This window comes from Myotis yumanensis, unplaced genomic scaffold (genome assembly GCF_028538775.1).
Source record: "Myotis yumanensis isolate MYYU_CA2020_CCGP unplaced genomic scaffold, mMyoYum1.0.hap1 SCAF_1, whole genome shotgun sequence".
In the NCBI taxonomy this organism is placed as follows: domain Eukaryota; kingdom Metazoa; phylum Chordata; class Mammalia; order Chiroptera; family Vespertilionidae; genus Myotis; species Myotis yumanensis.
The window spans coordinates 48306742-48319530 of NW_027223752.1; the positions used below are offsets into that span (position 1 = coordinate 48306742).

A 12789-nucleotide genomic window follows, 5' to 3' on the forward strand; every position below is an offset into this window, starting at 1 on the left:
TTGGATTAATAGTTGCAAATGTGTCCTTGGGTGGCACACCCAGTCACATAGCAGAAGGTAAGATAGTCTCTCACTTTAACTCAAGCTTGAAAGAATTCCCACACATAAAGCTCCAAGAAATATTAGCTCAAGAGTCAAAAATCACAGAAGACACAAGGAATTAAGGTGCTTTGAGCAAGAGCTAGCAGAAACAACAAGCAGAACAGAACTATTAAGACATCAGATTTTGGAATTACATACGATATGATTAGAAAAATAAAAGAATGGTTTGAAACTATGAGTAAAAGTAATAAATTGCTAAAAGAAAGACAGGCAGATTTGAAAAATAACCAAATTGATGTTCTGAAAATGAAAAATAATTATATATTTAAAATTCAATAGATGTAACAAAGTTAGATATAGATTGAATGAAGAAACTATGCAAAACATAGCTCAAAGAAGCAAAAATATGGAAGAATATAAAATAAGTCCAAGATAGAGTGAAAAGATCTAACTTAGGTCTAATTAAGGATACAATTTGACAAAGGCATTTGGAGCATTTCTATTGAAAATTTTTCAGAACTCAGAGAAAACACCAAATATTTAAGAATTTCAACCAGAATAAATAATAAGAAATGCCCATGTGCAAATGTAGTGGTGAAACTGCAGAATATTTAAGACGAAATATCTTTTTTTTATTTTAATGTGTTTTTATTGATTTTAGAGAGAGAAGAAAATCGCCAGGAGGGGCAAGAGCCCCAAATGGTTCATAATGGAGTGCCAGAATGTATCTAACAACTATAAATTCCCATAAATAATATTTCATGTTAATATAACTTTTTCTTGTTAACTCATATAGGTTTATGATAGACAGATTGGAAAATGCAAATCAAAAGAAGAAAGCAAAGTTACTTTTAATTTTACTACCCAGACATAAATATGGTGTATGTTTTTAAAACGTTTTTTCTATATACATATGTACTTACATAATTATATAAACTATCCCTACACTTAATGTAACATGAACATATTTTCATATCAAAACCTGTTTTTAACTGTATTATATCTATAACTATACCATAAGTTATTTAATCATTCTCTAATTGTTAAGTCACACTGTAGAGAACATTTATCTGCATATCTCAAGAAAAAAATTTTTGAAGCAAAATTATGAGTTCAAAGATTTTGTACATTATTATGGCTTCTGGTTTTATAGAAAGAATGTACCAGTTTACATTCCCTTTGAAGTAGTAAGAATTCCTCATCTCTAATATTTATTGTAAAGTTTTCCATCCTTCCCATATATAGAGACTCAAAATCTAACATGATGACCAAGCTATTATTTTGTTTTTCAGGAGATGATTTTTCTTTGATTCAGCAAGAAATATTTATGGTTAAAGAATGTAAACATTGCAACATTGTTGCCTACTTTGGGAGCTATCTCAGGTAAAAAAAAAAAAAAAAAGCTTCTAATCTCTCTTTGTATTTCTTTGCTACCACTCTCCCTCCCTTTTATGTCAGTGCAGTTATACATATAAATTTTAAAAATTATATTGTCTAAAGTTCTAAAATTTCTCAGGTTCTCTTATTGTTTCCCTCTATATTAATAGTAACACCTCCATTTATGCAATTATGCCTTATCTGGCTACCTTAATGAAATATTATGAAAGATTACAAGTAAGTGTTTTAGCTTATAAAAGTTGTCGTATTCCAAACTATGTAAGATAGGAACAATGCTGAAGTCAGTATGTTTTCTGTAGCTTGAAGAGAGATTGCCATACCCCAATTAATTCAGTAAAAAGGAAAAATAAAAATAAAAGAGACTGCCAGGGCAATTTTCTGTTGTAATAATTCATCCTAAAACTTGGTGTGCTGAGCCTTCACAGTTGTGAGTGGTTGAGAATTACTAGCTAATATACTTTTCTTTCTCTTTCATATTAGTCGGGAAAAACTGTGGATTTGTATGGAATACTGTGGTGGCGGATCACTTCAAGATATTTACCATGGTACTATTAATTTGTTTTTATATTTTGAGACTGACTCTGATTTTAATGGTTGTTATTTGACATGTCTAGTTAACCAGGGATATTAACAGGTAGATTTACTGTTTTACACTCATCTGTTCTGTTTTTGGAGTATTGCATAAAAGAAATTTAAATTTAATTTTTTGTTTATTCAGTTAAATTTGCTGGAGCCTGAACTGAGGAAGTCAAATGTACTTGAACAATCCAAATTTTACTTTTTAGATGTAGTCTTTTAGGAAAGTATTTTTTCTACCAATAAAACTGCCTAAACTTCCTTGTAAGTAAGAATTAAAATGCAAAGGGTAATTCTCTCATAAAATAAATTATGTATCTGTCTTAATATTTTAACCTGCTATCTAGGAAAGCAATTTAGTTGTTGCTATAATATTTTTGTTTAGCATTCTGTTAATTTAGGCAGTTTTTTTCATTTGAATTTGATTTTGTCTCATAATATTATATAGAAATAGTTTTTCTTTTGTCTCTACAGTTTAGCTTCCAGTTTGTTTTGTTGTTGACAATTTCCTGAATTTCTAGAGTTTATGAGACTAAGCATAGATCTTTATAAAATAACTTTATTTAACTGGATATAGAATAGTAAAACTATTGCAACCATGTGTTGTTTAATTTATTATGTATTTTTAAATATTTAAGGAGTCTTTTCTAATGTTTCTATGCTGAAATCTTTATATTGAAAGCCTTATCAAATTTCATGCAATTTACAGATGTAGTTTACAAATGAAACCGTAGTACTTCTAAAAACAAGTGCTATAGCCATTGAAATAATATATGTAGATTGTAGAGGTCAAATTTTTAATTGTCAGTCAATAGAGCAGTGGTTAAATATATACTGCATCTATAATATGGAATACTATGAAGCAGTTAAAAAGATGCAGTAGTTCCATTTATATTGTCTGGGGTATATTGCCCCAAGGACATTTTTTAAAATATATTTTATTGATTTTTTACAGAGAGGAAGGGAGAGGGATAGAGAGTTAGAAACATCGATGACAGAGAAACATCGATCAGCTGCCTCCTGCACACTCCCTACTGGGTATGTGCCCGCAGCCAAGGTATATGCCCTTGACCGAAATCGAACCTGGGACCCTTCAGTCCACAGGCCGATGCTCTCTCCACTGAGCCAAACCAGCTAGGGCAAGGACATTTTTTTAAATGGAAAAAATGAATCATGAAAAAATTTGTATAACATAATCAATCATACTTAGACTTTTTAAAAGTATACGTACGAATGTCAATGCACACCAAAATGAAAGGAAACATATCCAATTGATAAGTCATTACCTCTAGGGAGGAGAAGTGGGACTCATAAGTAAAAATTTGAATTATAATATAAATGTATTGATGTCTTATTTAATTATACATTAATAAATATAATAATCTAATTTTATCACAACAAATAAGCCATGACAAAAAAAGGTTGTGATGTCTAAACTCTGGCAACTGCCTCTTTTTTTTTATTTTTTATTTTTTAGAGAGGGAGAAAAGGGGAAAGAGAGAGAGAAAGAGGTAACATCGATAGGTTGCCTTCTATACATGCCCTGAGTGGGGATTGACTCTTTTTATTTAAAATAATATTTAATACCACATAGTTGCAAATATACAAAATAATTAAGTGTTTAAAGCAAAAACTAATCTCATGTTTTAAAAGAGAAAAATAAGGTTTATTTTCTTATTTAGTAGTCTTTTATTTTCTTATGTATTATATCATACTAGAATGACTATTCTCTTTTATTTTACCCTGTTGTTGATTTTAAAGAATTATTGATAGAAAATAGCTTATGCCACTTGATTTAAAAGTATTTTCTGTGGCCATGACTGGGTAGCTCAGTTGCTTAGAGTGTCATCCCGATACGCCAAGGTTGTGGGTTTGATCCCCAGTCAGGGCACATACAAGAATCAACCAATGAATGCATTTTATAAGTGGAACAACAGATTGATGTCTTCCTCTCTCTCTCCCCATCTCCCTCTCTTCTTCTCTCCCTCTCCCCCTCTCTCTCTCTCTCTCTCCCTCTCTCCCTCTCCCTCTCCCTCTCTCTTTCCCTCTCTCCCTCTCCCTTTCCGTTTTCCCTTCCTCTCACTCTCTAAAAATCAATAAAAACAAAAACTAAAAAAGTATTTTCTATGATTTTAGGAAGAATTATTATCTTTCATATAGAGTTTTTATACAGTAATTATAATTTTTATTCATTGCACTATTACAGAATGAGAACCCAAGAATATGGATAAATAAAACTATATAGTTGGCATTTTTCATTACTTCTTGTGTTCAATTAAAGAATTGTTTTGAGGCATTAATTTTATCTTCATGAAGTTTCTACTTTCCATTATTAAAATCTGGTATTTGTTGAATTGAATCGAATCTTAAGTAGTATTCATTTCTGTAAATAGTATATTAACATAGTAATCAAGAGCCTCTACACCAGTGGTTCCCAAACTTATTTGGCCTACCGCCCCCTTTCCAGAAAAAATATTACTCAGGCCCTGGAAATTAATTTTTTTTAAATTTTAATAGCAGTTACTCATCGCCCCCAAATGCACCTGTGGCCATCACCGCCCCCCTGGATCGCTGCAGTGCCTACCAGGGGGCGGTAGCGCCCACTTTGGGAATCACTGCTCTACACTTAAAATAAACTGTTAATAAAGTGGCTTTTCTTTTACTGTGATTTCCCAGGTTACTAAGAATCAAAAGTTTATGTTTCAGAGTAGGTGTAGAGAATCAGTGATTAAAATGTGCAGTAAAATATTTCTCTTAAGATTAAAAGGAAGTACCTCATTTGGTTTCACTGTCAGCATACACCACTCTAGATTTCAAATATTGGGTACATGCAGAAGGATTTTGTATTTCATAATAGGGAGAGATCTGGTTGCCAGAAGTGATCTGCCTGCTTTTTTAAACACTTAGATAAGGTCCTGGATCAAGCCTCTCTATTTTGACAGCTGTAGTAAAGAATTATACTAAAGAAATAATATCTTACCATGGCCTTTGTGGCTCAGTTGGTTGGGTATTGTCCTGTGCACTGAAAGGTTGGCTTCAATTCCTGGTCAGGGCACATGCCTGGGTTGCCAGCTTGATCCACAGTAGGGGCATGCAGGAAGCAGCCGATTAATGATATGCTCTCATCATTAATGTTTCTATCTCTCTCTCACCCTTCCTTTCTCTGAAATCAATTAAAAAATTAATAGTAGCCAAAACTGGTTTGGCTCAGTGGATAGAGCGTCGGCCTGCGGACTGAAAGGTCCCAGGTTCGATTCCGGTCAAGGGCATGTACCTGGGTTGTGGGCGTGTGCAGGAGGCAGCTGATCGATGTTTCTCTCTCATTGATGTTTCTAGCTCTCTATCTCTCTCCCTTCCTCTCTGTAAAAAATCAGTAAAATATATTTTAAAAAAAATAAATAAAAATAAAAAATTAATAGTAGACTATTTTTTTATATATATATTTTATTGATTTTTTTATAGAGAGGAAGGGAGAGGGATAGAGAGCCAGAAACATCGATCAGCTGCTTCTTGCACACACCCTACTGGGGATGTGCCCGCAACCAAGGTACATGCCCTTGACCGGAATCGAACCTGGGACCCTTGAGTCCGCAGGCTGACGCTCTATCCACTGAGCCAAACCGGTTAGGGCAATAGTAGACTATTTTTAATCTGATGTATTCAAATGTATTACAATGTGGTCTTTTTTTTTTTTCTTTCTAGTTACTGGACCATTATCAGAATTGCAAATAGCCTATGTATGCAGAGAAACTTTACAGGTACTACAATTACTTATGTAGCTAAAAGGCAGTTCTCCTTTTACAATTGAAAACTATAAAATGGTGATGTGCACAAAAAAGTTTGAAAACCAATCTTTTTCTGTTAACTTCTCATATTGTAATTCTGTAAGCCTAGTTATTTCTTTCATGAATGATTGATAGGAATTCTTTTAAGCTGATGCTGATATACACAGTGGTCTTTGCCATTTTTTCCCCAAAAGAAAATAAATTAGCATAACAATTACCCAGAATGGTATCTGGAAATCCTAGTTCTGTGTGATATTAATAAGAATCATTGATAGCTAAATCTATTTTTATTTTTTGTAAAGAATTTTTGTGAGTTTATTTGAGCAGAATCTTTTTTCTAAAAGCTTGGGAAATATCGTATTATGCAGACGTTTCTTTATTTCAAACCTGTGAGTGCTTTTAATATGTTAAAGTAGGTTGTGAATCTTCCATAGTATACAGTATGCAGCATTTATCCCAATATATCTATCTTTTCAGTGTCCTGAAAGACTACTCATTGAGAAAATTAGCAATTCACAGTTTTGTTCATATACTTTAAAGCATTTAAAAAAGGAAGAGGGTTATTAAGTTGTAGTGCTTGTGTTTTTTATTTTGTTAATTTACAACTGATCATTATTAATTGATGCTTCTGTCCTTACATTTCCTAGATTGTATAGTTTGTTCAGAATGTAATAAATGGTTCTGTGTGTTCTTCCATATAGAGGAGATTGACCTGATTTCAGAGAAAGCTCTAGTCATTTAAAAAAGATTTGGTTTCCACATGCTTTAAAAGACATACCATGTTAAATCTTACTGTTAGATATATGAAAGGAAATTATATATATATATACTTCTTAACATTCACATAACATAGAAATCTCTTTGTATCCACATACAATACAAAGCTAATCATATACTCATAGCAAAGAATTATTGACAGAATAAATTTTTTATATTTTAATTTGCAAAGGTCATTGCTTGTATAGTAATGGACAGAGTACAGAATGGAAATAGTAACTTGCATTTGCATTCTTGCTCTGGTTTATGACCATAATTTCTTCTATAGTTCTAGTTCCTCAAGGATAAAATGACTCTTTGGAAGAAGTGGCCTCCAAGATTAGTTCCAATTTTAAAATTTTATTATTTTCACAAATTTTCACCTCTGTCTGAATGGTTAAAGAAGGTGTGACACACACACACACACACACACCATATTATTCTATCTAATAAAGAGGGAATATGCTAATTGACTGCCCCACCCTCAAAGATGCTAATTGACTGCCCTGCCCTCAAAGATGGTGGCACCCACAGCCAATAAGGAGGGAATATGCTAATTGAATGCCCCACCCTCAAAGATGCTAATTGCCTGCCCTGCCTTCAAAGATGGCAGCACCCATAGCCAATAAGGAGGGAATATGCTAATTGACTGCCATGCCCTCAAAGATGGTGGTGCCCACAGCCACAAGATGGCGGCGCCCAGTCCCCTCAGCCCTGCTGGGGCGGCAGGCACATGGCAAGGCCGAGCTTGCCCCCAGGCAGGCCTGGCTACTCCGAGTGCCTGCCTCCAGAATCCCCCAGTCCCCTCAGCCCCCCAGCTGCCCAGGGCCGCCCAAGGCTCAGGTAACCAGGGCCGGCCGAGGCTTGCGCTGCTGGCAGTGGCAGCAGCAGAGGTGTGATCAGGCATTGCCTTCCCCTGATCACCGGGTCACCTCCCGCCCCTGAGGGCTCCTGGACTATGAGAGGGGGCAGGCTGGGCCAAGGGACAACCCCCTCTAGTGCATGAATTTTCATGCACTGGGCCTCTAGTTCAATCATAAAAAGAGGGAATCCTGTCATTTGTGACAACACGAATGAATTTGGAGAACATTTTGCTAAGTGAAATAAGCCAGGAATAGAAAGACAAATAATACTACATGATCTTACTTATCTGTAGAACCTAGTTGAACTTACAGATACAGAAAGTAGAATGATGGTTACCAGGGTCTGGGCAAAGTTGGGGAAGAAAAATGGGGAGATGTTGATCAAAGAGTATAAAGTTGCAATCATATAGATTGATTAATTACTAATGTATAGCGTGATGACTAAGGTTAATACTGCTATACTGAAAATACGCTAAGAATAGATTTCGGGTGCTCTCTTCACAAACAGCAACTATGTGAGGAGATGATAGGTTAACTACTTTGACTCAAGTAATCAAGTTATCATGTACACCTTAAATATAGGTGTCCAAAAAATGTATACACACACTTTGAATAATTACAAAGGCAGTTTTTATTAAAATACATTTTATTTTCAAAATTGAGCCATCAGCTGTTAAAATGTGTATACATTTTTGGGGGACACCCTGTATATACAGTTTTTTTAAATACTAGAGGTCCGGTGCACAAAAATTTGTGCACTCGGTGGCGGGGGGGGGGGGGGGGGGGGTCCCTCAGCCTGGCCTGTGCCCATTCACAGTCCAGGACCCCTTGGGAGATGTCCACCTGTCGACTTAGGCCCACTCCCCAGGGAATCAGGCCTAAACTTGCAGTCAGACATCCTTCTGGCAGCCAGGGAGCCCTCAGGGGATGTCCCACTAACGGCTTAGGCCCCCAAGGGATCAGGTCTAAACCATTAGTTGGACATTCTTAGTGCCACCACGGAGAGGCTCCTGCCACCACCACTGCACTGGCCAGCCATGAGCCAGCTTCTGTCTGAGTGGCACTCCCCATATGGAAGTGCACTGACCACCAGAGGGCAGCTCCTGCATTGAGCGTCTGCCCCCTGGTGGCCAGTGCGCATCATGCAACCGGTCATTCTGCTGTTCAGTCAATGTGCACATTAGCCTTTTATTATTATTATACTAGAGGCCCGGTGCACAAAAATTTGTGCACTCGGGGGGAGAGGGGGGTCCCTCAGCCTGGCCTGTGCCCTCTCGCAGTCTGGGACCCCTCGGGAGATAATGACCTGCTGGCTTAGGCCTGCTCCCGGGTGGCAGAGGGCACGCCCAATCCCTAGGTGCAGCGCCTGGTGGGGCTCAGAGCAGGGCCGATTGGGGAGTTGGGGCGCCGCCCCCTGTCATGCACAGAGCAGGGCGGATGGGGAGGTTGCGATGCCACCCCTAGTCACGTTCAGGGTAGGGCCGGTTGGGGGGTTGGGGCACCGCCCTCTGTCACACTCAAGGCAGGGTCAATGGGGAGGTTGTGGCGCCACACCCTGCCACGCAAAGAGCAGGGCCGATCAGGGGGTTGGGGCGCTGCCCCTGTCACTCACAGAGCAGGGACCATCAGGGGGGTTGGGGCTCCGTACCCTGTCACACACAGAGCAGGGTCAATCAGGGGTTTGGGAAGCTCCCCCCTGTCACACACAGAGCAGGGCCCATCAGGGGTTTGGGGAGCTCCCCCCTGTCACGCACAGAGCAGGGCCGATCAGGGGTTTGGGGAGCTCCCCCCTGTCACGCACAGAGCAGGGCCGATCAGGGGGTTGAGGAGCTCCCCCCTGTCACGCACAGAGCAGGGCCAATAGGGGAGTTGGGGCACCACCCCCTGTCACACACAGAGCAGGGTCCATGGGGGGGGGGGGGGAGTTGGGGCGCCACACCCTGTCACACACAGAGCAGGGCCGATCAGGAGGTTGGGGCGCCGCCACTGTCACACTCAGGGCAGAGCCGATGGGGAGGTATGGCTCTACCCCGTCTCACATAGAGCAGGGCCCGTGGGGGGTGGGGGGGGTTGGGGTGCTGCCCCCTGTCACACACAGAGCTGCAGAGCGATCAGGGGGTTTGGGCGCTGCCCCCTGTCACGCTGATCCCAGTGCTGGGAGGCCTTGCGGCTCCGCTGATCCCGCCTGGCAGGGTCACAGATCCGGGTCCCAGACGGCAGACAGCCCCAAGCACTGCCCCCCGCCCGGCAGGGTCACAGATCCAGGTCCCAGACCGCAGACAGCCTTGCCTGCTGCCGCCTGCCTTCAGTATGCAAATTAGCTGCCATCTTGTTGCTTCAGGGTGGGGGTCCCCACTGGGGTGCCTGGCCAGTCTGGGTGAGGGGCTGAGGGCCGTTTTCAGGCTGGCAGGTGACTGGAGCTCCAAACCTCTCCTTTTTTTCTTTTTTTTTTATTCTGGCATTTATTTACCTTCTATGGCTGTCACTGGAGCTGAGAGCCGGCTTTCTCTCTGAGGCTCGGCTGAAAGCAGGTTTCTGGCCTTTGTTTTCTGTATTTGAAACAATGTTGCGACTCCAGCTCTGAGATCCCAGCTGACTGACAGGAGGTTTCTGGGCTTTTGTTTATCTTCTATAAATGTTACTATGTTTCCAACTGAAGCTCAGAGGCCGGCGGGGAACGTTGGAGTCCTCTGTCACTGAAGGAAGCAAGCCTCCCTGTTCGCATCAGCTGCCTGGCTGCCGGCCGCCATCTTGGCTGACAGTTAATTTGCATATACTCACTGATTAGCCAATGGGAAGGGTAGCGGTCGTACGCTAATTACCATGTTTCTCTTTTATTAGTGTAGATAGGATGTCCCTATTTCCCCCCTTTTGCCCCCTCTACCCAGCTCTTGCCCCCCACTTCTCTCTGGCCATCACCATACTGTTGTCTGTGTCCATGGGTTGTGCATATATTTTCTTTGGCTAATCCCCTCTTTAAATTCACTTCTTTAAATTTTTATTTTCAGATAAGTGCTTATAACTGCACTATTATATATTTTCTATTATATCATTTAGAATTAAGATATTTTTTAATTGAACCCTTGTAAATTTTAGCACAATTTAATAAATTATGCTAGAAGCAATTAGGAGATTTTTCATATAATGCAGATACATTTCAATTAATATTTTATTAATTTTTAATTTTTTAATATTTTAATTTGAAATAATCTCATACATGTAAAAAAAACTATAAAATGCTACAGCATATTATATGTACCCTTCACCCAATTTCTTAGGTGTTAATAATTTAAACATAACCATTATACAACTAACAAAATTTAGAATATATTTTTCTTATAATCTCTTTAATGTTACTTAATTCATTTACTTTGTTTTTGTTAATCTTCACCCAAGGATATTTTTCCATTGAATTTTAGAGAGAGTGAAGGGAAAGGGAGAGACACATTGATTGGTTGCCTCCTGCACATGCTTTGATAGGGACTGGGGATCAAGCCAGCAACTGAGGTACATGCCCTTGACTGGAATCGAACCTGGGACCCTTCAGTCCACGGGCTAATGCTCTATCCACTGAGCAAAACAGGCTTCAGCTTAATTCATTTACTTTTAATCTATATGTGTCTTTATTTTTAAAGTGGGTTTTGTTTTTGATTCACCCTCATAATCTGTCTTTTAATTGGTGCATTTATGCCACTGACTTTCAGGGTGCTTACTGATAGAGTTACTGCCATATCAGGCGGCTTCTGGGGCTTCTGGGTCTGCCTGCCTTGCCGCCCGTGACCTGCTGGATGGCGGCGCGCTGGCAGCTCACGCTGTCCCACCCTGCCTGCAGCATGCAAATTAGCCGCCATCTTTGTTGGCGGTTAATTTGCAAAAGAAAAAAAGACAGAAGTTGTCAGAATGGAATAAAGCAAAACATAACTAGATGCTGCCTACAAGAAAATACTTTTATAATGACAAATAGATCGAAAGTTAAAAGAAAATAAATAGATATACCATACTGACTATTCAAAACAATGCTGAGTGGCCATATTAATTTCAGAGAAAGTAGATAGACTTCAGAGCAAAAACTATTACTAAAGAAGGTAATTTTATCAAAAAGCATAACAATCCTAAATATTTATGTTCCTAATAAAACACAGCTTCAAAATAAATAAGCAAAAACCATAGCACTGCAAGGAAAAATAGATTAATGCACAGTCCGGTACCCCTCTCAAAATAATTTTGTAGAACAAATAGGCAGAAAATCAGTAAATATATAGAAAATTTGAACAACACAATCAACCAACTTGACCTTACTGACATTTTAGTCCAACAACAGTGGGATACATGTGCTTTTCTAAGTGTCCATAGAGCATTTACCAAAATAGACTATATTCTGGGCCATAAAATATGTCTCAATACATTTAAAAGGATTTAAGTAATACAAAGTATTTTCTCTGACCACATGCAATTAAATTAGAAATCAAACTAAATAAAGCACTAATAAATAACATAAGAGTCAAAGAAGAAATCAAAAGAGAAACTAAAAAGTATTTTAAAACCAATGAAATGAAAGCACAACTCATCAAAATTTGGGATGCTGCTAAGGCAGTACTTAGAGGAATGTTTATAACACTAAAAAGGTGTTTTAAGCTCTTTTAGAAAGAAGGAAAAATCTGAAAACAACATCCTCACTTTCCATCTTAAGAAACTGGAAAAAGATGAGCAAATTAAACCCAAAGTAAGCAGAGAAAGAAAGTAATGAAGATTAGAGTGCAAATCATTTAAATAGGAAGCAGGAAACATGAGCAAAGCATTGAAACAGAAATATGATTCTTTGAGATTAATAAAACTGATAAACCTCTAGCCACAGTGATTAAGAAAAATAAAAAGGGGAGACACAAATTACTAATATTATGAGAATTTACAAATATTAAGAGAATAATAGGATAATCAATACCCAAGGAATATTAAGAACAGCTTTATGCCAATAAAGCCTACAACTTAGATAAAATAGAAAATTTCCTAACAAACTACCAAAGCTCAGTCAGTTAGAAATCATCTGAATAGTTTATATCTATTCCCACAAATAAATCTCCAAGTCAGATGATGTCATGGATAAATTCTATCAAACATTTAAGGAAGAAATACTGCCAATTCTATATGAAATCTTCTAGAAAACTGAAGAGTAGAGAATACCTCCCTAATCATTTTATGGGCCAGCATTGACTTGAAGCCAAAGTTAGACATTACAAGAGAACAAAACTGCAGACTAATATCTACACTAGTAAAAGAGAAACATGGTAATTAGCGTACGACCGCTACCCTTCCCATTGGCTAATCAGCATATCCTTATGCAAATTAACTGTCAGCCAAGATGGCGGCCG

General features: G+C 38.5%; 1 protein-coding gene across 1 annotated transcript in view; it reads left to right on the plus strand.

Moving 5' to 3' along the window:
* MAP4K5 (mitogen-activated protein kinase kinase kinase kinase 5) overlaps positions 1-12789 on the plus strand; it is a 106704-nt gene that overhangs the window by 29067 nt on the left and 64848 nt on the right. Inside the window, exons 4-6 of the mRNA XM_070419958.1 lie at positions 1335-1425; positions 1921-1985; positions 5719-5774. Of these exons, the coding sequence (XP_070276059.1) occupies positions 1335-1425; positions 1921-1985; positions 5719-5774 (212 nt within the window). The remainder of the gene's footprint in view (positions 1-1334; positions 1426-1920; positions 1986-5718; positions 5775-12789) is intronic.